Source organism: Gouania willdenowi, chromosome 21 (genome assembly GCF_900634775.1).
Source record: "Gouania willdenowi chromosome 21, fGouWil2.1, whole genome shotgun sequence".
Taxonomy (NCBI): Eukaryota; Metazoa; Chordata; class Actinopteri; order Blenniiformes; family Gobiesocidae; genus Gouania; species Gouania willdenowi.
The window spans coordinates 27,751,963-27,779,724 of NC_041064.1; the positions used below are offsets into that span (position 1 = coordinate 27,751,963).

General features: G+C 42.8%; 1 protein-coding gene across 1 annotated transcript in view; it reads left to right on the plus strand.

Annotated features, from left to right (window-relative positions):
* Window positions 1–312: 312 nt before the first annotated feature.
* dhrs12 (dehydrogenase/reductase (SDR family) member 12) overlaps window positions 313–27,762 on the plus strand; it is a 53,361-nt gene continuing 25,911 nt past the window's right edge. The window contains exons 1-2 of the mRNA XM_028435320.1: window positions 313–509; window positions 14,106–14,239. Coding sequence (XP_028291121.1) covers window positions 454–509; window positions 14,106–14,239 — 190 coding nt within the window. The 5' untranslated portion in view covers window positions 313–453. The remainder of the gene's footprint in view (window positions 510–14,105; window positions 14,240–27,762) is intronic.

The following is a 27,762-nucleotide window of genomic DNA, read 5'->3' on the forward strand; positions in this document are numbered from 1 at the left end:
GAGCAGTGTTGGGGTTTGGTGCCTTGCTCAAGGGCACCTCGACAGTGCTCGAGAAGTGCCCTGGCACCTCTCCTGCTACCAGAACAACTTCCGTATTTTGGTCCGCATTGGGACTTGAACCGGCCACCCTCCGGTTTCCAAACCATGTCTCTATGGACGCTTTGTCTATATCTATAATCTGTATTAATGTGAAATGTGCCTTTTTGTTTGTATATGTACTTGTTCCATAAAAAAAAAAAAAAACGAAACGAAAAAAAAAACTTTATTAATATTATTTTCAGAGGAAGAGGAAGTTCGGTTTGTCATTTTACTTCCGCGGGTCAAACACGTGATTCAATGACATGCGCGTCTATTGTATGCTACGATTGCCTCATCCTTATGAAACCAAAGATGGACTGTGACCAGTTCAGATCATATATTTGTTGAGGACCCAGCTGCTGTACATGTTTGAAAATGTCCTTTTATAGGAATGCCATCTGGTTCATGAAAGGACTGCAGGAATACACGAAGTAAGTAATCCTCAACATTGTCCTTACTGAATGTATCCTAAATTAACGCGTCATATAAATTGGCTTCAGGAATTACAATTGTTTTATACTTATATTTTACAGTTATTTTATACTTATATTTTATAGAAATTTTATACTCTTGTCATTAGTGCGTCTCGGCCTAACGTAGTCATAGTTGCGATATTTTTTAGATATCAATAACTGGACTTAAACATTTCGTCCTTTTACGTGCTTTAATGAAGAACCAGCACATCAAATTTTACGCATGGAGGGTTGAGATTACTCGATCCATCAGAAAACAACATACACTTCTTATAAGCCCTTTCACACTCTGAAACTGCGCATGCGCGACCTGCGGGGGTCACAGGTCGAGAGGGATAAAAACATAAACAAGCTCGTCCACTCAGTTGATAATTCCAACCTAACAGCGTTTGCAATGTTTTTCCAGATATAAATAGTGTTTTAATAGGGTTAATTTTATTAATATTACACACATTCGGACTCGAGGAGGTGTCCAGCGTTATCCGCTGATGCCGATTTCGGCCGATCCGATCACTTTTAAAACCTAATGGGAGCAGCTCAGCAAGGCAGTCCCCTCGCTTCCACCACTGGTGGAAAAAGAAAAAAACACCGACTACCTGCGTCTCCAGCGGGCGGATTCGGACTCTACCCGAGAATGATGCACGTATCCGAGCACTTTGGTAAAACCGGTGGAAGAAACAGTATTAAAGCGACAGGTCTCTTCTGCTTCCACACTCCTCTCCCATTGATGGGACTCACTGAACGACAAGCCTCGACTTCCATGGTCTCCAGCGTACTCTACCCGGGAACGACGCACATATTCGGACTCAGGGAGACCATGGCTTTCCTCTTATCTGAGCACTTAAATAAAACCGATGTGAGAAACAGTATCAAAGCGACAGACCTCCTCTGCTTCCACTCCTACAAGCTTTTAACTTTTGTCATGTATTTACTTTATTGTTGGTTTCTTTTTTGACTTGTGTAATTGTTTTAACAAGAGTTTTTGAAAAGCGCTTATAAATAAAATAATTATTGATGGGACAAGTGAGATTTCCGAGTGTGAAAAGGATGAGTTCTCACTTTGAAAAGGTAAATTTACAAGGTACACCATTAACTAACCAGTTCCATAATTATTTTTATTAAGCTATTATTTTAATTCAATTTACAAATTTGAAGGAAGTGCACAAGATCGACAGGTCGATAAGTGAACTGGAGTAACGCCATCGGCTGAAACAGTTTGAAAAGTCAGGAAAAAACAGAAATGTTAGCTCGTGTGCAGCATTAGCTTTCGCAGCTAACTCGGTCTTACTGCCTCGGAGACCTGGATCATCGTGAGACAGGTTATTTTTACCCTACTGATGTTGTGTTGTTGCAATAGTAATCTTGCTAGTAATCATACTATTGTAACAACAGAATAGTATGTGTTGTTACTATTGCAACAACACATCATCAGTAGGGTTAAACTAACCTGTCTCACGACAGGTTATATATCAGCATAATAATAACTTTTGTAAACCTTTTTAATGATCTATCACCCTCTGTGATAGATCATGTGCCTGCTTTTTATCCTCTCTCCCTCTATGCTTTTATTCTGACACGATCACTTCCGCATGTCGGCTGAAAAATTAGCCAGACCTCGTGTCACGTGACTTCGTTTTTTGTTTCAGAGTTCAGAATGTTAAAAGGAAACAGCTGATTTTCTATTTTCAATTCTAAAAGGGGGAAGAAGAATGAAAAAGACAAACTGCTGTTTTCAGTTTTCAATTGTAAAAAGGAAAAGGAGAAAAGGACACCAACAGTTTGTTTTATTTATTTATTTTTTTCAAATTAAAACGGTAAAACGGTTTTCTTGTATTTTGTATGAAAAGGAGCGGAAGAAAAACCGTTCTTTTATGTTGGTTCACAGATGAATTAGGGATTATCCAACGATACCCAGACCAGTGGCTGAAATAACAGGTCATTTCTTTCATATAATTTTAAAAGACATAACATCTTTTATAAATAACAGCAAAGAATAACAACAGGTTACATGTATTTTGTTTTTTTTATTTTGCAGAAAGGCTGTACTGGAATTAAGTTAGCAGTAGCATAACCAACTTAGCATCTGCATTAATTCACCCCATGGAATTCAATTCAGAGAGTCCAGCTCTTAAGGCTGTTTTATGCTTGACGCATCAACGTGCTGTGTGGAAATGAGACACACACGGAATCCGCATGAAACAAGCATGTTGCATTTACACTTCATGCGGCTTCTGCTACCAAAGTGCAGGGAGTAGTGTATTACAAACACACGCCAACCACGGTACAAAAGTACAGTAGAAGAAGTAGCCGTTGTTTAAAACATGGCGGCGACGGCTAGACTGTGCGTCTACTTCTCCTATTTCTCCTCGAAGAAGAGGAAATTTGTTGTCGTTTGTTACTACTGAGACAGAAAGCGAAGGTGGTCGACTCGTCCTTTAAATCGTAGGAGCCAACCTTCCAGGAACTACAGTCCCTGATGCTGCATTTCCTCTTCAACAAAACATGATGCGCCAATTTCCAGGTATACTGTATATCTATTGGTGATCTTGTTAAAAATGTTTTTGTATGTCAACTGTTAACACAACATAGATCGTTTTTTCTTTTTTTTCCACATGGTTTTCTCTCTTTCTATCTGTACTGTGTATAACCTGAACATTGGCAAAGCATTATTATTTAAAATTATTTGTAGAGTTGTATACTTATATATTCTGTTTTTTATTTTTATTGTGCAAATTCCTTTCTTGCAACATATTTTTCCCTTTTTCTATCTGTACTGTGTCCAGGCCCATATATAAATATATTCCTGTTTTTCTGCTGCTGAACCTCTGCAAATCCCCCCTTGTGGGATAAACAAAGGACACATTATCTCATCCTCATCTCATTGTAATAACAGGAAAAAACCTCAGCGATGCCCAGCAAATCTACAACTACCGTCACTCATGTGCCAGGAGGGTGATAGAGAACAGCTTCAACATACTGGCAGCACGATAGGGAATCCTGGGACAACCGATGGAATTCCACCCACGGAAAACTGAAGGCATGTGAAGCCCTGCACAATTATTTAAGCAGCACAGATGCTACCAACTCCCAGCAACGAGTTCCATCCCTCCCAAGTTCACAGACTCCTCTACACACACGGGGGTGATCCTGTGAGTGGAGGGCAGTGGTAGCAGGCCACAACAACTTGTTGGACATTGGCCGTCTCAGCAAAGCACTCTCGGCTCCGAATGATCTCAGGTCATTGTTCCTGACACCACAGGGACTGGTTCCCTGGCAGGAGAATGTAATCAGAAGGTATGTTGAACAGGAATGAAGAAAATACAGGACTGCAGTGAATTTAAAATACAAAACTGTTTTTATTGCAACACACTGTAACAAAAGAAATAAAATATGCTAAAAAAAGAATTGCACTTCTTTGTGACCTCTATTCTATATTCTCATACAGCACTTGGTAGATTGTATGTTTGACTGCCTCAACTTTGTGTGCTGGGATGGATTCTAGCATGTCAGCAACAACACAGCCAAACCTTGTGTGTGCTGTGTCCTTAATGGTGGCTGTAACAGTGGCTCAATATTCTAAGTTCTCAATATCTACTAATCTATTTTCAAGCAGGTCAGCATCTCCCTTCTTCAACTCTGGTCCGGGCAACACACTCCTTGAGGCACTCCTTTTACCTGAGCAGTAAGACAGAAGTGATCAGAATCAGAAAAAATGTATTTATCCCAGAGCGGTAATTAGGCACTGAGTGACATATAAAGAAACAATAAGAATAATGGACCAACACTAATAATATATATATATATAATGTTATCCAAATAATATACACACATGCAGAAAACATGGCGGTCGTGATACAAGTATATAAATCAGGCCACTTGCGGCCATCGGTTTAATTTAATGTGGCCCCCAAAGTAAATGTACAGTAATCAGTGTTGGGAACGTTACTTTAAAAAAAGTAATTAGTTATAGTTACAGTTACTTTTTGGAACAAAAAGTAACTGTAACTAACTGTAATTTAGTTACTAACTGTGTTAGTAACTAAATTACTCTCTAATAAAAGTAACTCATGACCAAGGAAAGTAACTATTTGCGTTTCTGTTAAAAAAATAATAAAAAAGTTGCTATATGTCAAAGAATTCACATTTTTTAGATGCGTGTGTCGTGAGGTGCTTCATTAAATTTGAGTAGCTTACAGCGGATGTCGACAAAGTCTTCTCTCCTGGATATAATGAACACTTCACATACACGTTCTTGCATTTGACCACAATTAATTTAAAGTAGTGTTTGTATCGTCACCTTAAAAATGGCAACTTTTCATCAGACTGCTCCACGCTCGCCATCACTGCTGCTTCATCCAATCTGCTCTGTGTGTGTGTGTGTGTGTGTGTGTGTGTGTGTGTGTGTGTGTGTGTGTGTGTGTGTGTGTGTGTGTGTGTGTGTGTGTGTGTGTGTGTGTGTGTGTGTGTGTGTGTGTGTGTGTGTGTGTGTGTGTGTGTGTGTGTGTGTGTCGTGTGCGTGTCGCGTGTGCTGGCACGTCGCCTTAGCCAATCATAATCGCTCACCTTGTTTTTAACTCGCCTCCTCTTGCTGGCACATGTGTAAAAAACACTGGCTCTAAGTAAGAAGCCAGGGTTGCTTTCGGATAACAGTTTATTCAATCACTGCATGGAACGCACCGCATTTAACGTTCAGTAACGATAACGGCGTTGTAACGGCGTAAAAAGTAATTATATAGATTACCTCGTTACTGAAAAACAAACGCCGTTACCTAACGCCGTTATTCCAAACACAGACAGTAATACACAAAATTACTCAGAAAAATATATACAATTACAGAAAATGACAACAAAAGTACACCAAAAGACAAGAAAAAAAACTCAGCAAACCCACAGCACTAACAAAAAAGCAAGACAACAGAAATACCAAAAAAAAAAACTCAAACACATGGCAGCACAAATACACAATGACTCTAAAAACATGTTTTACAGGAAAAATACACAAAAGAACAAATGCACAAAATTCCTCCTAATGAGCAAAGACAACATACACAGAATGACAGAAAAAACCACACAAAATGACTAAAAACTCTTTGTTCTTTCCTGTATTAATGCTCATATCACTCATCATTCTAAATGCTGACATTAATGTTGATGATGTGACTCTCCGATCAAACGCATTTTTGTGGCCCCGCTGTGATAAAAGTTGCCTACCTCTGATATATGTAAAGAACAACATAAAAATCACTCGAGTTCAATAGGGGAAAAAATTTTGGCTGCAAAAATTGCGTCATTTGTACGCACGGAGCCGTGCGGACCTCGCGGATAAAGCATAAAACAACCTTTATAGTGGGGTCTCCTAACCCTCTTCCCCTGGTCAGGGGTCTGCAACCTTTACTCTCAAAGGAACCATTTTGCCTCAACTCACCTGGATTAAAGTCCTCCTGGAGCCGAAAAATACCTTCTCAATGAAGACAATACAATGTATTAAATTCTATACAGTTAAAATTATATAGAATAATGTTTGATTTAGTTTGATATGATTTATATTGATCATGTAAATAGCAACTTAAAACAGTTTCAAATAAAAATGAATTGACATCAAGAAATAAAACAGTATCTTGCATCTTCAAATTATTGCACATCTCAGTTTAAATGAACACAATGTTATATAAAGAAGATTTCTTTTTAGTTCATGTATTTGAAACGCTACAAAAAGTAACTTGAATTTGATAAAGCATGATCAAGTGGGCAACACATGCTAATTTCTTGCTACACATGAAGCATGCATATTTAACCTGCACATTGGTGGTTAAACAAATATGTTCCCACACAATTAAAATCTCTATTTTCTTCCAGAATAGTGTTTTTGTTAGTTTAGTTATCTTACTAGGGATTTAAAAGGTTAGCCACAGGTGCAGGAAAGTTGATGGTCTGTAGATGTTGCAGGAGGTGAAGTAGGAAGGTGGCTGAGTCATTGTACAATGTGATTTATTTTAGGTCAAGGAAAACCAGCCTGTCCACTGCTTCCGGCTTAAGACATAATCTGTTGCCTTTAACAACTCCTTCCTGGTTCGCTGGACCATATGTCTGTCATTGCAGAAAAAACGATCACCGATCCGATCATATGAATTCAGGTTTTTTATTTAGGTACTACCTGATACAGATTCATGGGTAATCAAACGGTACCATGTTTCGGGACCTAAAGGCAGACTTTGTGACTGTGAGGGAGTGGAAGAGTTGAAGAATTTCCATGCATGACCTGAACATAATATTGCATGCACAAGAGTGTCATGGCTCTGCTTTTTAAAATGCGATGCAGACTGAGCACTTTCAAAAAACATGGCAGCTGTAAATGTGAGCTTCACTCCAGCACTTAAAAACCTTTTCATTTAGTCTGGTTAACAGTGAGCTGTGTCCCTGCCAACTTCAAAAGAGTTGGAGATTAAACTGCGGAGGAAGGCCACACTGGAACTACGTGAAGCCTCCATCATCATTAGTGAAGCACAGGCATATTTCTTGACTGTGGCATTGCAAAACCCGCTGTAGCTTATTGTCCGCATTCACAGGTGCACAGCGGAAGTGGGGTGCATTCACGCTCACGCGCACGCTCACGTCTGTGTCTACCATTACCCTGAAACGGACAAAAGTGGCGTAAAGCAAAAGTAAATGGGAGCGCATTGCTCCACTCAAGGACTTTCCCTTTTAACATGCTCGGGCTGAATAAACAAAACAAGCGCGCACACTAGGGTTGTCACAATACTATAATTTCAAACTTGATAACGATACTCTGAGGGGGAAAAAAACTTGATACCATTTTCAATACTGCGGGGCAAAAAAATACAATTTAGAAGCATCATTTCTTTTAATAAAGTTAATAATACAAACTGAACAGTACACAAAGTATTTTTAAATTAGTGAAATGTAGTGCTGTGGAGCCGAAGAAAGGGAGTCGGAGGTGGAGTGTTCAGCATAGAACTCCAATCTTTATTTTCCATTAACACAGCTCTTATTCACCACACTAACACACAGGGGTGAGCATGTGTAACACCAAAATACTTCCCCGTGGAAACACCCTTCACAATACCATAAGTTCCCCCCCGGAACTCCTCAGTTATTGGGTGGATTATGAACCTGAAAACATGAGCACCACATGAGCCCCCCCAGAATTCACCCATACACAAAATCACTGTGTCGAGGAGGCACAACGATCCGGCCTCTACGACTCCGCGCACCGAAGGAAAGGGGAAGTGACTCCGGCGAGTCCAAATCAGCAGCCACAGGGCTGCGGGGGGGCGCGTCAGGGAACACTGCAGGGCGATCAGACGAACGAGACACCGCGGGAGGGCGTCCCCGCCGCGGGGGCTGCGCCAACTCCACCGGGAGGCTTAAGTCCAGGTGAAACACACTCCGGCCTGCCACCTTTATCCACCACCAAATGCTTAACCCCGTGATCCAGGACCCGTCGTACGGGGGCTGAAACGGAGCACGATGCGCGTCATGTCGAATGAACACATGACTCGCCGAACGCAGCTCCACCGGGACCCTAGACACAGGCGTGCAGTGCTGAGAAGTAGGCACCGGGGCGAAAGTCTTAGCAATACCCTGCAGAGAGGCACGTTGGACCGACGCCGACCAGGGAGCGGTAGCGCTAGGCAAGAAATCCCCCGGAACCCACAACGGCTGCCCGTACACCAACTCAGCCGACGAGGACTGGAGATCTTCTTTGTGCGCGGTTCTGAGGCCCAGCATGACCCACGGAAGCCTATCAACCCACCCACAGTCCGTGAGGGAGGCCCGGAGAGCAGCTTTCACGGAGCGATGAAACCTTTCGCAGAGGCCGTTGGCCTGGGGGTGATACGCGGTGGTACGATGGAGCTTGACCCCCAAACTCTCCGCCACAGCATTCCATAGATCGGAAGTTGACTGCGAACCGCGGTCAGAGGAAATGTCAGCCGGGGTGCCAAACCGAGCTACCCACGTCCCGATAAACGCACGGGCTACATCAACTGCTGACGTCGCCGCCAGTGGGACAGCCTCAGGCCAGCGGGTGGTCCTGTCCACCATCGTGAGTAGGTAGGTGAAACCATGTGACGAGGGCAGGGGACCCACCAAATCTATGTTAACATGATCGAACCGCCGCTCCGGGACCGAGAAATGCACTAAAGGAGCCTTCGTGTGCCGGTGCACTTTAGCCCGCTGGCAAGCTACGCACACGTCCGCCCAAGACCTCACATCTTTTTTAAGACCCTGCCAAACGAACTTAGCCGCCACCAAACGCACAGAGGCTTTTCTGCCCGGATGCGAGAGGTTGTGGACCGCCTCGAACACCGAATGCCTCCAATCGATGGGAACAACTGGCCGCAGCCTGCCGGTGGACGTGTCACACAGGAGCACTGCACCCGCGTCGCCGTAGGGTACCTCCGCCAGGTGTAGCCCGGAGCCTGAGTCTTTAAGGGCCAACACACTGGAGTCAGAGATCTGGTCTTTTGCCATGTGGACGTAATCGAGCCCCAACTGAACCGTCCCTAGCATGACCCTGGAGAGGCAGTCTGCTACCACGTTCGACTTGCCGGCAACGTGACGTACGTCAGTGGTAAACTCCGAGATGTACGCCAGCTGCCGCTGCTGGCGTGCGGACCACGGCTCCGCCACCTTGGACATAGCGAATGTCAGGGGTTTGTGATCCACGAACGCTGTAAACTCCCGACCCTCAAGCAAAAAACGGAAGTGCCGTACCGCGAGCCAAAGCGCGAGGAGCTCCCTGTCAAACGCGCTGTACTTGCGTTCCCTGGCAGTCAGTTGTCTGCTAAAAAAGACAAGCGGTTGCCAGGCGCCCCCCACCCACTGCTCGTGAACGGCGCCGACTGCGTAGTCCGACGCGTCCGTAGTGATGGCGATCGGGGCCGACGGGGACGGGTGAGCCAACAGCGTCGCCTGTGCTAGTGACGTCTTGACGTCTCTGAACGCTAGATCCTTTTCCTCAGTCCAGTCGATTGCCTGACCAGGGGATTTACCCTTAAGAGCCTCATACAACGGTCGCATGATGTGGGCAGCCCGCGGTATGAAGCGGTGGTAAAACGTCACCATACCAAGGAACTCTCTAAGTGACCGTGCGGACTGCGGACGTGGAAAAGCTACAACCGCCTCCACTTTCGACGCGAGGGGGACCGCCCCATCCTCTGTGACGGGGGTGATGACCGCCGTCTTGGGAATGTCCGCTGGGTGCACCGGAACCTGATGATATCCCAACACAGACCACACGGCAACCTGAAGCGTGGCTGCTCATCAGAAATATGAATCTGGCTTCAGTCTGTCAGAGTAGAGATCCTCTGCATTTCATCACCACTGTACTTGGTCCACATTATAAAGATCATTACTTGGATGGGATCAAACAAGCATGCACAATAAATTATGCACGGTGCAATGAATGCATTGAATATGCTTCGAGACGACCACAGAAAAGGAGAATAGAGCTCACAGAGTCAGGCTGAGTGTGGTCCGTGTTGACGGAAGGCTACACGTCTCGTAATTTCATGAGGCATTGTACCACTTGAGCAGGGCTGGCCTTGCCGCCAGGAAACACAGGTGCTTAGGGCACCATCTGTTGGTGGGGCGCTAAATTGCAGAGAGGATGGAAGAAGTTGCCGGGGAGTGGTGGCCTAGTGATTAAGAAGTGTCACTGGTTCGCATCTCAGCTGGGCCATCACTGTGGGATGTTGAGCAAGTCCCTTAACCCTAACTGCTCCCTGGGCACTATGCTGTGGCTGCCCACTGCTCCTTAGGGATGAGTGATGGGTGTAACGAGCTACACACACACATTTTGTGTGTGTAGTTCTACATATATGACAAAGTATATGTTATTATTACAACTTCCACAGACATTTAGTTCATGGGGAAAAAAACAAGAAAACGTTGTCGGTGGAAAGTCCTTGCCTCAAGTGGAGGAGTTCAAGTATCTCGGGGTCTTGTTCATGAGTGAGGGTAGGATGGAGCGTGAGATCGATAGACAGATTGGTGCGGCGTCAGCAGTGATGCGGTCGCTGTATCGGACTGTTGTGGTGGAGGGAGCTGAGTCGGGGCGCACAGCTCTCAATTTACCGATTTATCGATCTACGTTCCTACCCTCATCTATGGTCATGAGATTTGGGTAATGACCGAAAGGACAAGATCGCGGATACAGGTGGCCGAAATGAGTTTCCTTCGCAGGGTGGCTGGGCGCACCCGTCGAGATAGGGTGAGAAGCTCAGTCACCCGGGAGGAGCTCGGAGTAGAGTCGCTGCTCCTTCACGTCGAAAGGAGCCAGCTGAGATGGCTCGGGCATCTGTTTCGGATGCCTCCTGGTCGCCTCCCTCGGGAGGTGTTTCAGGCATGTCCTATTGGGAAGAGGCCTCGTGGAAGGCCCGGGACACGTTGGAGGGACTATGTCTCTGAGCTGGCCTGGTGTCGCCTTGGGGTCCCCCAGAATGGCTGGAAGAGGTGTGCGTGGATCGGGAGGTCTGGGCATCTCTGCTGAGACTGCTGCCTCCGCGACCCGGCCCCGGATAAAGCGGAAGAAGATGGATGGATGGACGTTGTCTTGACATTTTAAATAAATAATAAATGTGTATACGCTGCATATAGACTTCTTTTTTCTTTGAGGGGTGCCAAAGTCCACTCTCACCTAGATTCGAGAAGGGTTTATTTTCTCGAAGCTTCGCGCGCACACAAAACCACCTACTGGCTATCTTTATAATCACAGACAGCTGTACCTCAACCACAAACAGTGTGATGCATTTAATTTTTGTGTTTGTTAGGAATTTTTGTGACTCTTGGGAATTACTATGAATCGCTTAAAAAAAAGAACAATTCATTTCTACATTAATATTTACATGCCAGAATATTTGTCAATGTATTATCTGTGTGTAATTTTTTAATCCAGCCCTTTCAGTCCTACAACACTTCTTCCAGCCGTTTTCTGACCGTTAAGCCACCGTTCTTTTAACATGTTGATATTAGAGGTGGGAGAAAAAAATCCATTCTTAGATGCATCGAGATTCAGAGGTGGACGATTCTGACTCGATTATTTAATTTCCAGCAATCGAAAATCTAAATTTTAGAGGCCGTTTAAAGGTCTGAACAAAAAGGCCGTGGAACTCTGGCGTGCAGTGCGTTTCCAGAGGGACACTTTAAAGAGGGCACCACAACAAGGAAGCATAGACGTGCGAGAGTTAAGACCAGCCCCGTGCAGCTTATAATCTGATGTTTGGAAGCACTTTGGCTTCTTTAATGTCCACGGTGGAAGTGAACTGAACAAGAGCCACACTGTATATAAGACGCTGGGCTTCTAATCGAAGGGTTGCCGGTTCGAATCTCACCCAGGCCATCACTGTGGGATGTTGAGCAAGTCTCTTAACCCCTAACTGCTCCCCAGGCACCTCAAAAATGGCTGCCCACTGGTCCTCAGGGATGGGTTAAATGCAGAGTACAAATTTCATATCTGTAATAACATACAGTATTTGACTAATAATAGCGTTTAATGAGAAGTCCTATAGCTTTCATCCAGAGGAGGAGGCAAAGTCGGCTGGTGCTGTTGCTAAAAGTACCTCTACTAACCTTCGAACAATTGAACAAGTCACAACAAGTCACCCTCTTCGGAAAAGGTAAAGTGGATGAACAAGTCGATTGCAATATTTATTGCTAAGGATTTACGTCCTTACATGGTCGTAGAAAACCAGCGCTTTCGTGCGCTGCTGCATACTTTGGAGCTGAGATATAGCATCCCTTCTCGACGATACTTTACTGATACGGCCATCCAGAAGCTTTACAACCAAACCAAAACAGAAGTCATAGCATCGCTGCAGAAAGCGGGTAGTATAGCAGTGACGTGATGTGTGGACATCTTATAATCGCACACTTTATCTCTGATGACTGTAAGATAATGTCATACGTTGTCTTTTTTTCTTTTTCAATTGAAGTTACAAGGAAGGCTGCTACTACCTTTGTTTCAAAAAACTTGTACATTTTCAGTTCACATACTTCTTCCATTAGTTTAATAAAGGATAATTAATGGTAATGTATCTCTTTTTTTCCAACAACAAATAATATATATTTTTATACAGTGAGTGGACACAGTGAATACAACAGATATTTTGTGAATAAAACATGCATCAAAATACATTAATAATATATTTAGAATTGAATCGTAGCCCCTTGAATCGTAATGGAATCGAATCGTGAGGTGCCTAAAGATTCCCACCCCTAGTTGATATGTTGTGTAATGTTATTTTTGTCACTTTGGGAAAGTTTTATTGCGATATTGTTTTTTTGGGTGCCGATTTTAATAATTGATTCTGCTTCCCAGTATCGATTTTTTTAAAATTGTATTTTTCACATTTTCGTGGGCAACCACTGGGTGGCTGTAATGCACCAACAAGTGAGCGCAAACATGAGGAAGACTTGCAGCATGAAGAAGAGTTGCAGCACCTGGGACTTCACCTTAGCAAACAAACCAACAACCGTGATTAAACCTGCACCTGTACAATTCCATGGTGAACAAATTTAGATATGACCAAAGCTGTATTAATCTCTGCTCCGGACAAGTAGCGTTATGTCTAACACAACAAACATTACTGTACATCTTGTCTGTCACCATCCGGACAGAAAGCTAAAGCAAGGGCAGTGGCTATCCGCACGGTTGCCGTATCAATATACCAACATTCTATTTTTATGCAGCGCCCCTCATTGGCCAGTTTAGGTCACGTGATAGGTCAGTTATTGGCCAGTGTAGGTCACGTGACTAGGACTAAACCTAACCGTAAACCTTTTTGTTGGAAGGATGGTGGCTGCTGCGTCGCAAAGCAAATCAGCTGTGTGCCGCGGTGTGCACATCACCTGCAGCTTGTGAAATGAAACTCTGACAGAGCTCAGAATGATGTTCATGCTGGTCAACTATTTTAACACTGTGTCCAACGTAAAGCTACAGTTTGATCACACTACAGAGTAAATAACAAGGGTAACATTGATGACAGATGATGATGTCTATTGTGCGCTGATCATTTCTGAATGTAAGTTAATAAAATCAGGCTTTCCACACAAACAAACGTTATTCTGTTGTTAGTATGAAGGGGAAAAAGAGAACATTAACTTGTGGCAGAAAAATTAGGCTGATCTTCACACTGCAATACATTGTGACTTCTCTTTTGGAGCAGCCTAACCACCAGCATGTTGACTGAATAAATTATGATAAATCAGTGAATGACTGAATGTGATGTGCATTGTTTTTTGGAACCGTGACATATTTCTAGAAGTTTAGGATTCAACTTGAGTGTTTGGATATGGAAAAATTTATGACAATCGTCACTGTACTTGTGACCCCACCTACTGCACATTACCACAGCAACCAAACATTGCATCACACATACACACACATACTACATTAATGGCTCCTACAATCTGATTGAGCTGAACTCATTAAAGAGAAGATTACCTCAGCTTTTCCCTCACAAGTACACAAGTGCATATCTTCCTTTCAGTGCTTGTGTCCAATCTCCTCACTGGTGTGTTTTATTTGACCAGGAGCGGATATGAAGCTGCAGCCAAGAATTTTGCTCGAGCTGACCTGGACGTGATCCTTACAGGAAGGTCCTTCATGATTACGGGCGCTAACAGTGGAATTGGCAAAGCTGTGGCGCAAGAAATTGCAAACAGAGGTGAGAGAAAGCTGTTGGACTATTGGTCCCAATTTGTTTGCTTCTAGATTATTGTAGAACTTGAAGGAAAGAAAGCCTTAAATGTGTAGTGTATGTGCTTGTGTATTTACTGTATTTGCATACAGTATGTGTTAATACTGATATATAAGGGATGCGGCCAACTGACCATTTTTCTTGCTTAAAGCTGAGATCTTTTTTAAATATGAAAAAATAACTAACTAGTCTTACTATTGTGTACTGCCGGTGGTCATTTATATACATTAATGTATATAAGTCCCTCCTTTGTTCTGTTGACCCTTATACAAATGGAAACGATCAATAATACAAATATACAAATGTACAAATATAATACAGATATATAATGTACAACAATCAAAGCTGACAGGTTACAGAGATGCATTGTAGAGTTTGATTGCCACTTGCAGAAAAGATTTCCTGTGGCGTTCTGTGGAGCACCGTGATGGGATCAGCCTGGTGCTGAAGGTGCTCCTGTAGCTGACCAGCACATCATGGAGTGGGTGGGACTCGTTGACCAACATTTGTATTTGTACTCCTCCACAATGTTCACACTGACCCCCTGGATGGAGACAGGGCTGACTGGCTTCTTGGTCCTCCTCAGGTCCATAATCAGCTCCTTAGTGTTTGTCACATTGAGCTGTAGGTGGTTCAGCTCACTCCATATGACAAAGCTGTCCACAGCAGCCCTGTACTCCACCTCGTCCTCCTCCCTGATACATCCAACTACTGGAGAGTCATCTGAGAACTTCTGGAGATGACACTTCACAGTGCAGTAGCTGAAGTCCGTGGTGTAGGTGGTGAAGAGGAAGGGAGAGAGGACAGACCCTTGAGGGGCCCCGGTGTTGCTAACCACTTTGTCAGACACACAGTGTCGCAGGCGTACATACGTGGTCTGCCAGTCAAGTAATCCACAATCCAATACACAAGGGAGGATAAAACCACATCTCAGTTAGATTCTCACCCAGTAGAGCCGGACAGATGGTTTTAAAAGCACTGGGAAAAGTTTAAAAAAAACATGACTCTCACAATGCTCGCCGGCTTGTCCAGGTGAGAGTAGACGCGGTTGAGTAGGTAGGTAATGGCTTCTTCAACTCCAACCTTGAGCTGGTAGGCGAACTGCAACGGGTTCAGATATGGTCTGACAGATGGCCAGAGCTGCATCAGAATAAGTCTCTCCAGGGTTCCTCGTGGGAGGTCAACGCAACCGGTCTGTAGTCCTTGGAGCCACTGGGACGTGGCATCTTTGGAACAGGAACCAGGCAGGATGTCTTCCACAGGACAGGGACCCTCTGCAGATTGAGGCTCATGGTGAAGATATTCCACAGAGCTGGGGGGGGCACAAGCCTTCAGCACTCTGGGGCTGACACTATCAGGGTCTCTAGCTTTGCCATCGTGGAGCTTCACCAGTTGCCTTTTCACCTGGTCAGCTGTGATGTTAATTGACCTTTCACAAAACCCCGCCCACAAACAGTAATTGTCCAAACATACATCCGAGCAACCGTTATTATGTAAACAGGGTCCAACATGCTCTAACATGTTCAGAGCAGGCACAATAGTGAAGCATTCATCAACATCAGCAGGCTCCGCTCCCGGAAGTCCTTCTCATGCCGAGTTAGCACCGCTAGCTTGTCCATCTTATTGGAGATAGATCTAACATTCCCCATGATGATGGACGGGAGGACAGGCTGATATTTTCTTCTACTTGGCGCTTTGCCCCCGCCAGCCTATGCAGTGAGACTCGAAATCCCCCGTGACCTGAGGAGAAAATGACGGGGATGTTACGTCTCGCTGCATAGCCTGGCATAGGATTAGCACGGAGTGCTAATTGCTGAACTCGGGTGTAAACAATACGACCAGTATTTCCCAACACGATCGCAAAAATTGCAGACACAAGCAGCAGAAAAAATAGTGCGGTTTGGACGTCCACGTTAGAAAGACATATAGGAACACATTAAGAATAAAAATATAGGTAAAGAAGGTAAAATGAAGGAAAAAGTTGTGGTCAGTTGTGAGTTGGAGCTGCTGCTGCACCCATTCGGTGAATCACTTCGATACTTTTGTTGTTGTTTGTTTTAATATGTTGAATATATCCCTCCACAACATTTTGTAACCCCTTTTGCCTGGATCTGGAGGATATCGTGCAGGTATTGCTCCAGAAAGAGTCACCGGCGGTTCATTTACACGGCAATGGCATTTTGGTGCTTGAAAACGGAACTTTTCAAAAACCGCTATTATTTAATTATTAATATTTAATTTTTTTGATACTTAATCAATATTTTTGTGTATTTATGCAATATTTCAGTGGTGGTTACATTGCTTTCAATGTGTTGCAATGGTTATTTGATGCACTTGATTTTATGATGACAGTGTGTAATGCCTGCAATATTTATGTATGCACAGACATTTTATTTTCATATAATCTGTTCAGGTCAGTGTTTAAACTTACACAAAATAGGAGAAATTATTTTTTCTTATTTTTGTGCATTGTCAGTAACTCAGGGTGTTTTATCCTTAATGTTCTCGCTTACAGTTGTTACAATGTCGTCATTATGTTACTTTGGTTACTTTGAGACTTCTGCACGGTAGTTTCAGTGAAAAGAAACTTGTTGCACTTGATTTTATGATGGCAGTGTGTAACACTGCATTTTCTTTTTTTCAGTGAAAATGGGCAAAAACACTAATACTGTAAATAATAAGTAAGATGTTTTGAAGAAAATGGTTTTGACTCAATTTGTCTTCTGAATGATAAATATCTTCTGATGAACATATTCTTGATTTTTAATCTCTACGTTTAATTTTGATATTAACTGAGTAGAATATCGTGATATATCACAATAATATTATATCGTGACCCACGTATCGCGATACAACCAGAGTCCATGTTAAAAAGGTAGAAATTAAGCCCTAGGAGTAGTAGGAGTGCAGCTCTGTTATTGTCATTCAAATCTGGTGCAGGCATGAAAAACGTCTTCGCTCCACTCCAAGTGATGAAGTAAATCAACACTTTGTTGGAGAAATTCAGTTTAAATCCAAAGAGTGATGCACACAAACACTTTTACACCCCCGAAGTGGATCCGCCAGGACAGGATCCACCGGCCGCGCCCCCACACACACCCACCCAGTACGCCCCAGGTGGGGCCCCAGCACAGGCGAGGCCCCACAACTCACTTTTCCCTCCCCCCGACGCTACACAAGCCGGCCCCTGCGGTCCCCCAAGTGAGCCCCTGGGGAGGGGGCAAAGAAACACGCAGGCCCCCAGCCCCAAGGGCCACCCAGACATGCACGGAGGGGGCAGGAGAGCAACACCAAACCGCCCAGGGACCACAAGAGCACCTGAAAGGGACGCACGCCTGCGTAGAGGCACCCAAAACACCCCAGCAACCCACTCAAGCCACCCAGGCCAAGGCCACTTCACAAGCCCATGGAGGTCCAGGACTACAGTTAGATCAGTGTGTTATTAAAGAGTGGTGCTGGCAGTCACTTGCAGGCTAGATCATCAGGCTAAAAATGAAAAATCAAGATTCAATGCAATTAGAAAAAGGAGTCCAATGCTCCTCAAAGCAGGTTATTTTATTTTTTCTGAGAGCAGACATCTTTTCCATGGAAATAAATTCTATGAGGCGATTTCACCATTGGTTTATGCTTAACGATTTTTTATCTTTCCAATTCACTAATATTGTTTTTTTTGCTATGGCAAGTGCCACAAGGATGGATTGCGATTGGTTTGCTGGAGTATCAAGCATAGTCAGGTCTCCTAACAGACATAGATTTGGAGATAGAGGATTCCTGCAGTCCAAAATGGAGGACAGTTTTTCAGTGATTAGAAACCAAAACTGTTGAACTGGCGAACAAAGCCAGACGGCATGTAAATATGAATCAGCTGTTCCCTGGGTGCACTGAGAGCAGATGTCTGTTGCGGAGAAGCCCATTTTATACATTTTCTGTTGGGTAATGTGGGATCTGTGGAGGACCATGTATTGAATTAGCTGAAGATTTGTGTTTTTAGTCATCTTCAAAGTATTACAACAAATTTCTGTCCAGGAATCGGTGTTCGTGGTGAATGAGAGTTCAGCTTCCCATTTAGTGATTGGTAAGTGATTAGAGTTAGTGTTCAAGAGTGCTCTTTATATTTTTGAGAGTTTTTTTTGTTTTTGTTGAGATTTTTTTCATATATATGGCCAGTTCTGGAGGTTGCAAGGTGATTAAATCTATTGCCGTATTTTTCTTAAATGTCTCTGTTACTTGTAAGTACTGAAGAAAATTACTTTTATTGAATATTATTTATATTGAATGTTTGGGTTAGATTGTTATATGTCCTGAGCTTATTATTTTTGAAGAGGTCTTGGAGATGAATAATTCCGCTCTCTTCCCATGTTTTTAGATAAAGTTTTTCTGTTTCTAAAGTCGAGGTTGTGCCAGATTGGAGTCAGCATGCTAGTTTTTGATTGAACATTTGTAATGTCCAGGGCTTTTCACCACGCAGTTAAGGTGGAGGCAATTAGTGGGTTTTTAAAGCAGTTATGACGTTTGAGGGTCGCAGTGATAAAAGGGAGATCAGAGAGTTTAATATGTTTGAAGTCTAGCTGTTCTATTTCTAGCCAGGTGTTGTGGTATTTTCTTGTTTTAGCCATTCTGTTAAATATAGAATTTGGTTTGCTAAGTAATAATGCGTGAAATTAGGGGCTTCCAACCCACCCTCGGTTTTGTTTTTTCGAAGGGTTGAAAGGCTTATTTTGGCTTTTTTATTCCTAGCATAGAATTTTGTAATTGCAGAATCTAATCTTTTGAACCATTGCCTTGGTGGTTTCAGTGGGATCATAGAGAACAGAGAGTTTATTTTAGGTAAGATTTTCATTTTAACTGAGGCTATTCTCCCAAGGGGTGAGATGGGGAGATTGTTCCATCTCCTCAGGTCTTCTGTGACTTTATCCAACAGCGGATCTAGGTTCAATTTAATTAATTCATTTTGGTTTGGTGATAAATTTAAGCCTAGATATTTAAATGTATTTGTGGGAGAGGGGTATTGTGGGTTTTGTCTTGCCAGGTTCCATGAATTTTTTGTTAATGGAAGGATTGATGATTTTGACCAGTTAATGGAATAGTCTGATAATTTAGAGAAGCTGTTCATTAGTGTAAAAGCTTCTTCTAATGAGGATTGGGGTTCTTCCAAATAGAGTAAAATATAATCCACATAAAGATTAATTTTGTGTTCTGAAATGGATGAGTGGATTCCTTTAATAACAGTATTCTAACGAACAGCTGCTGCGAGAGGTTCAACAAATATTGCAAAAAGCAAGGGTGAGAGTGGGCAACCTTGTCTGGTTCCCCTCTGTAGTGTGAAGCTTTGGGATGTTATTTTGTTTGTGGTTACTGAGGCCTGAGGTTTAGTGTACAGGGTGGAGATCCATTGTATGAATGATTCTCCAAAGCCAAATTTGCCAAGGACAGCTAGGAGGAATGACCAATTGACTCTATCGAATGCTTTTTCTGCATCAAGTGACAAGATTGTTGTTTTCTTTCTAGAGTTCTGTGCCATGTTGATCAAATTAAACAGTCTTCTAACATTGTCTGTTGAGTGTCTATTTTTAATAATCCCTGTCTGGTCTTAGTATATAATTGACTGTACTACTTTCTCTAACCTGGAAGTGAGTGCTTTGGAAATTATTTTTATGCCTGTGTTAATAAGTGAGATGGGACGGTAGCTTGAGGGTAACATGGGGTTTTTGTCTGGTTTAAGTAGTAATTTAATGTTTGCTGTATTCATGTGGCCTCCTACGTAACCTTTATTTTTAATCTCAGTTATTACTCTGAAAAAGAGCGGAGCCAGCATTGACCAGAAGTGTTTTAGGAATTCAGCAGGGAACCCATCTGGACCGGGTGCTTTGCCTGTTGACCTGCTATCCAAAGCATTTTGTAGGTCTTGTAAGGTTAATGGTGAGTCTAAGGTGGTTTTCTGATCTATGGTGAGCTGTGGTAGGTTTAAGTTATTGAGGAAGGTTTTAATATCTTCAGGGTCAAGGTTTAAGTTAGATGAGTATAGGTTTGGATAATAATCATGAAAAACCTTATTAATGTCCTGAGATAAGTTTAAAGTTTGACCTGAATTATCAGAAATTGCTGCTATGAAATAGTTCTCTTTGTTGTGTTTAAGCTGATTTGCTAATTATTTGCCTGATTTATTATTGTGGTCAAAGTTTTTGTACCATAATTGCTGCAAAATAAAATCAATTTTTTTAGATACAATGATGTCCAGATTAAGTTTTGTTTTGGAGTTTTTTCCATAACGGTTTAGTCAGGTTAGCTGCGTATTCTTCCGTAAATTTCTTAATTTTTTCTTTAATCGTTTTTTCTGCAATCTGTTCCTGTTTTTTCTTGTCATCCCTCTGATGACAGCCTTGCCGGTTTTCCAGAGTAAGAACGGTGACACTTCCAGAGAATCGTTTGTTAATAGAAAGTCCTCCTGTAAAGGCCTTGCTAGAAGCAGATCTAGCTATCCAAACAGCTAAACAAAGATCCAGAAACTCCACAGACTCTCGAAGATGATCAATGTCGTTTACTGAACATCTTTTTTGTGAAACTGCAACAATAAAGAAAAACAAGAAAGATACCTGTAAGTCTTGTGCTAAAATAACAATAAAGGGCTATAACTAGCACATTTACATATAAAAGAACCAAATTGCCTCCGTTAGCATAGCGATTAGCATTAAAATTAGCATACAGATAAACACATTTAAAAGCACATCAAAAAACGTCCTGACTCTCAAATGTGCCACTAAAGGTCAATAAATTTAGTGTCTAATCCTTCTCACTCAGCAATACTTACAGACAATGCTTAAACAAACAAAAACATAGGAAAAACCAGGAAAGTGGAGCTGCCTTGTACTGCAGTGAGATCGTTCTGAACAACTTCCTGCTTGAGTTCTTCTTCTACTGTCTCAAATAAAACGGACTTTAAATCAATCAATCAATCAATCAATCTTTTATTTGTATAGCGCTAAATCATAACCAATGGTATCTCAAGACACTTTACAGTAGAGCAGTCTTAAGGACGGACTTCATTTTATGGATACACACATATGCATATATACGTATATACACATACATATGTATCCCACACCCAACATGAATTCATCATGGTGGCAAGGAAAACCTTCTGTTAAGCAGCAGGAACCTTGTGTGGATCCCATTCCTATGATGAACAGCCATCCACATTATGCTGTGTTGCGTGTGTGCAGAGGAAAGGGTGGAGACAGAGTTGTTAAGACTCTGTAACTCCACACTGAGGATCCCACGGACCTGCAAGACAAAAGCCAGAAGGAGTACAGGAGCAAACACACAAGGGAAGAAGCAGACATAGAGGGAGTGTTTGAGAGAGGAATGGGACCCTCTCCGGTCCCTCTCTAACCTAAATGACATCTCTCTTAACGCCCTCTCCAACCTCTCTCCAACCGAGCATGCCAGACCCCCCCACCGGCAGTCTATGCCTATTGCATCTTAACTATGAGCTATGAGCTGGTTCCTAACTAAAAGCTTTACCAAAGAGGAATGTTTTGAGCCTAACCTTAAAGGTAGAGAGGGTGTCTGCCCCCCAAACCGTGGTTGGTAGATGGTTCCAGAGAAGTGGGGCCTGATAACTGAAAGCTCTTCCTCCTATACTACTTTTAGAGACAAATGGAACAACGAGTAGTCCAGCATTTTGAGAGCGTAGTGTTCTGGGGGGATTGTATGGCACTACAAGCTCCTTGAGATAGACTGGTGCCTGTCCATTTAGGGCTTTATAAGTAAGAAGAAGAATCTTGAATTCTATTCTATATTTTATGGGAAGCCAATGCAGAGAGGCTAATACAGGAGTAATGTGATCTCTTCTCCTAGTTTTAGTCAGTACACGTGCTGCAGCATTTTGAACCAGCTGAAGTGTCTTAAGCGACTTGCTCGGGCAGCCTGCTAAAAGAGAATTACAATAATCCAGTCGAGAGGTAACAAAAGCATGGACTAGCTTTTCGGCGTCGCTCTGAGACAGGATAGATCTGATTTTAGCAATGGTACGGAGATGAAAGAAGGCAGTTCTTGAAGTTTGTTTTATGTGAGAGTTGAAGGATAAAGCCTGATCAAATAGAACCCCAAGGTTTCTAACAGTTGTGCTTCGTGCCAGAGTAATGCCATCGAGGGCAGTTAGGCTAGCATAGGTTTCTCTAAGGTGTCGTGGGCCCAGTACAATGACCTCAGTCTTGTCTGAGTTAAGAAGAAGAAAATTTTGGTCCATCCAGGCCCTAATGTCCTTTAGACAGGCCTCAAGTTTAGATAGCTGATTTGTCTCACCTGGCTTCATTGATACATACAGTTGGGTATCATCAGCATAGCAGTGAAACTTAACAGAGTATTTTCTCATAACATTACCAAGGGGGATCATATAGATACAGAAGAGGATTGGACCTAGCACAGAGCCCTGAGGAACCCCGTAGCTTACTTTAGTGTACACAGAAGACTTATTATTCACGTGTACAAACTGGTACCTATCAGATAGGTAGGACTTAAACCAGTTTAGGGCAGTCCCTGTGATTCCAAATAATTCCTCTAATCTCTCTAGTAGAATATAGTGATCTATAGTGTCAAAAACTGCACTAAGATCTAATAAAACCAGCACTGAGAGTCGTCCTTCATCTGAAGCCCAGAGTAGATCATTAGTTACTTTAACTAACGCAGTCTCTGTGCTGTGTTGAGCTCTAAATCCTGACTGGAGGTCCTCGAACAGGTTGTTGTTTTGAAGGAAGTCACAGAGCTGAGCCGCCACAACATTCTCAAGAATCTTTGAAATAAAAGGAAGATTAGATATAGGCCTGTAGTTTGCTAAAGTGCTGGAATCAAGAGTAGGTTTTTTGAGAAGGGGTTTAATTACAGCTACTTTAAAGGACTGTGGCACGTAGCCTATTGATAGGGATATATTTATTGTCTCCAACAAAGATGGGCAGACAAGGGGAACAACTTCTTTAAACAGCTTAGTTGGGATCGGATCTGAAAGGCAGGTCAATGGTTTGGAGGATGAAATAATAGAGTTAAGTTCCTGAAGTCCTATATGTGTGAAACAGTTTAGGTTAGGCCTATTTACATTTAATGGTACAGCAGGCCCAGGTGAAGGCAGGGAGTGGCTAATTTTATCTCTAATCTTGTGAATTTTATCGTTAAAAAATGTCATAAAGTCCTCACAGCTGAGGGCTAGAGGAATCATGGCTGACTTTGTGTTAGCCTGGCGACAGTGCTGAAAAGGTACCTCGGATTATTTTTATTTTCTTCAATTAGTGAGGAGTAGTATGTAGATCGACTATGTCGTAGGCTGTCATGTATTTACTATGGCTTTCTTGCCAGAGAATTCGTGACTCCTCTGTTTTATTGGAGCGCCACATTCTCTCTAATTTACGGGTTGTTTGTTTGAGTGTGCGAGTTTCAGAGCTAAGCCACGGAGCTTTCCTCTGACATTTAATAGTTTTTTCCCTCAATGGGGCAATTGAGTCCAAGGTGGATTTTAGTAGACTAGCAGAGCTATCGACAAGCAGATCCAGTTGAGAGGGGTTATAATTAATATCATAGCTATTTATTGGATGGTGCACTGAGTTTAAGGCAGCAGGAATGGCCTCTTTAAATTTAGCCACAGCACTATTGGACAGATTTCTACTCGTAACTATTTTATTGCACAGTGCAAGATCCTCTAGGATAATGTTAAAAGATATTAAAAAGTGATCTGATAGCAGAGGATTTTCAGGGTAGACTTTTAGTTCATTAATATCAAGGCCATATGCTAGAACAAGATCAAGAGTATGATTTAAACGATGAGTAGCTTCATTAATAGTTTGAAAAAAGCCAACTGAGTCTATTAGGGACATAAAGGCTGAGCTCAGGCTATCACTATCTTTGTCAACATAGATATTAAAATCTCCTACTATCAGTATTTTATCAGAACTGAGGACTAAGTTTGATATAAACTCAGAATTCTGATAGAAATTCAGAATAAGGGACTGGAGGACGGTAAATTATCGCAAATAAGACTGGCTGGCAGGTTTTTGATTCGGTATGAGATAAATTTAGAACCAGGCTTTCAAAGGAAGTGTAACTGGCCTTTGGTTTAGGATATATTAGGAGAGAGGAATGATAAATAGCTGCTACACCACCTCCACGGCCTATGTCTCGTGGCATATGAGTATTTAAATGACTGGGAGGAGTGGCTTCATTTAAACTAACATATTCATCTTGATACAGCCATGTTTCAGTTAAACAGAATGAATCAAAGTTATTTTCTGAGATAAGGTCATTTACTAGTAGAGATTTGGATCTCAGTGATCTAATATTTAATAGAGCACATCTAATGGTTTTATGTTTTGGTGTTTCTAGATTTGAGATTTTAATTTTTTTCCGATTTTTATAATTGATAGCTCTTTTATTTGATTTTATGTTAAAATCATTGTGAAATTTGGGTCGGGGGACAGACACCGTCTCCATAAAATAATATTAATCACCATCACAACAGTTGTCATGGCGATGAACACAGCTATCATAATAGCAATGGGAGGGAAACTGTCCTAAGGCAAGCGCAGAGGGGCGTGGAGGACTCCGGCCTGTGTAACATGGTCTCATTCATGAGATGTCATAAAAGTGACTGTGCCATGTTTTCTGATAGTAGAGATGCTCCCTCCAAAGTAGGGTGGATTCCATCTCTTCCTATCAGGTTCGGTTTTCCCCAGAAGGATCTCCAATTACAATGAAGCCCACCTCGTTTTCTGGACACCACCTCGATAGCCAGCGGTTAAATGATGACATGCGGCTATACATGTCATCACTGGTCAGATTTGGTAAGGGACAAGAGAAAATTACGGAGTCCGACATTGTTTTAGCATAAGCACAAACTGATTCAATGTTCACTTAGGTTGCTTCCGACTGACGACGTCGGGAGTCATTAGTGCCGACATGGAGGACTATCCTATCAAACTTACGGTTACTCTTTGCCAGCAACTTTAGATTTGATTCTATGTCGCCCGCTCTGGCCCCTGGGATGCACCTCACAATGCCCGCTGACTTCGCTAGCTTCACGTTTCTCACTATGGAGTCGCCAATTATCAGAGTTTTTTCCCCGGTGAGTGTGTTGTCCTCACGGAGGGGGGAGAACCTGTTTGAGACGTGAACATGGTGGTGTCCCGAGCGGCTTTTTGACCTTCGACTATGCTTACCACGGACAGTAACCCAATCATTGCTGGCCGGGGGGGAAGCTAAGCTAGAGCTAGCAGGGTCCGCACCGGCTAGGTCCTGCTTGCTAGCTTCGGTTTTGGTATCAGGGGTGCGGAACCGCTTCTCCAGATTGTTGATCCTCGCCTCCATATCTAACAGTACGCTACACTTTATGCAACTACCATTGTCCCTAAAGGAGGACAAGGAGTAACTAAACATCTGACACACCGGGCAGGAGAGCGGAGGGGAGGAGAGAGAAGCCATAGGTGCTAAATTTAAGCTACGCTAAGCTAAGGACAAAAGGAAGTTTAAAGGAGATTACACTGCCTATAAGAGGCGAGATTGCGTTTTACTTAACCTTCGTACGTTTAACTGTACGGTAAAAAATTAAAACAAGTGTTTTCAAGGCTAAAATATCAATGACAACAAGTTTGATTAGCGTTAGCAGAACACAGCGGTAGAGCGTAAACAGGAAATGATCGATACGTCACCACGTCAGCACTTTAAACAACCACTAGATGGCGCATTTTACCAAGCAATAAACATAACATTACTCACAGTGAACATAACACTCCCCGTCTGGGATTACAATGATTCCACATTTAAAATATTCAATGAAAATGTTTTTTCTCTGGGGACAAGAGCAAAACAACTTCAGTTATAGGGCGGCAGAAAACCTTTTTGTTGCCTGCATGAAAAGTTGTTACTTCACCTTTCCTGACGAGTCCATCTTGGCCTGGAAATGTTTTGGTGATTTTAGACATGGGCCACTCATTTCTTTTCACCTGAAAGTCTTTGAGCAAAACAATATCTCCTTCTTTGAGATTTGGTTTCTTATCCTGCCATTTGTGACGTAACTGAAGCATGTGGAGGTATTCTCGTCTCCATTTGGACCAAAACGCATCGGCGAGACTTTGTACTCTTTTCCACTGTTCTTTCAGCAGCATTACATTTTCAAAGTTGCCAGGAGGTGGTGGCAGTGATCCTGTTTTCATAGTGAGCAACATTGAAGGTGTGAGTATGAGGGGTGACTCAGGGTCAGTTGACACAGGAAGAAAAGGGCGAGCGTTCATGATGGCAGACACTTCAGCCATAAATGTTGACAACAGTTCATGAGTTAGCTGTACCTTTTTACAGTCTTGGAACATGGAGTCAAGAATGCGCCTGGCAATTCCGATCATTCGCTCCCAGGCACCGCCCATATATGATGCATGAGGCGGATTGAAGATCCAAGAGCAGTTTTGCCCGTTGAGGTAGTCTTCAATGTCTTTTGTGTTGAAGTTTGTCTTATCCATTTTCAGTTCTCGAGAAGGGCCAATAAAGTTTGTGCCGCAGTCAGATCTTATTTGTTTCACAGGGCCTCTGACTGCGAAAAGACGTCTCAGAGCATTGATAAAACTGTCAGTGCTCATTGCTTCAATTAACTCTATATGGACTGCTCTTGTTGACATGCATGACAACATTACTCCCCACCTTTTAGAGTTTGCCTGTCCTCCTCTTGTGCAACGTGTTACCACTTCCCATGGCCCAAAACACATCAACACCCACGTATGTGAAAGGGGGTGCTACTTGCATTTGCTCTGGTGGTAAGTTTCCCATTTGTTGACATTCTACTTTTCCTCTCAACTTTCTACAGGTGACACATTTGTAAAGAACTGAGCTGATGCTTCTTTTTGCTCCTACTAGCCAGAATCCTTCTGCTCTGATTGCGCCTTCTGTGAAATGTCTCCCTTGATGTTTCACAGCCTCGTGGTAATGGCGAATTAAGAGCATTGCAAGGTGGTGTCGAGCAGGAATGATGAGGGGATTGGTGGTGTGGATGCCTAGTTCAGACTGTGTGATACGGCCTCCTACTCTTAAGAGTCCATCTTTGTCGAGTATAGGGTGCAGCTTCCAGAGGCTGCTTGAGGGGGGTATCTTGGTCTTTTCTTGTATACATTTCAATTATTCTTTGTCGTATTCACTTGGAACACTCTTTACAGCACAAACCTTAGCCTTTGTCAGGTCCCCTTCTGTAGGTTGACAAAGGTGCCAGCCATGACACCTGGAGGTTTGGTTGGAGTGGACAAAAGAACTGACAACATGAATCAAACAAGCTAATGCTTTGATGAGAGTACTGTAGTTGGAGAATCTTTCAAATCGCTTGGGACTTATTGTGCGTTTTATCACAAAAGTGAGACACGTCAGCTGGGGACGTATTTTTGTGTCGCGAGCAGGATCGATAAGGTCATATGCATCTGGAGATGAAAACTGTACAGATGAGTTGACAAGGAAGGCTGGTCCTTCTAACC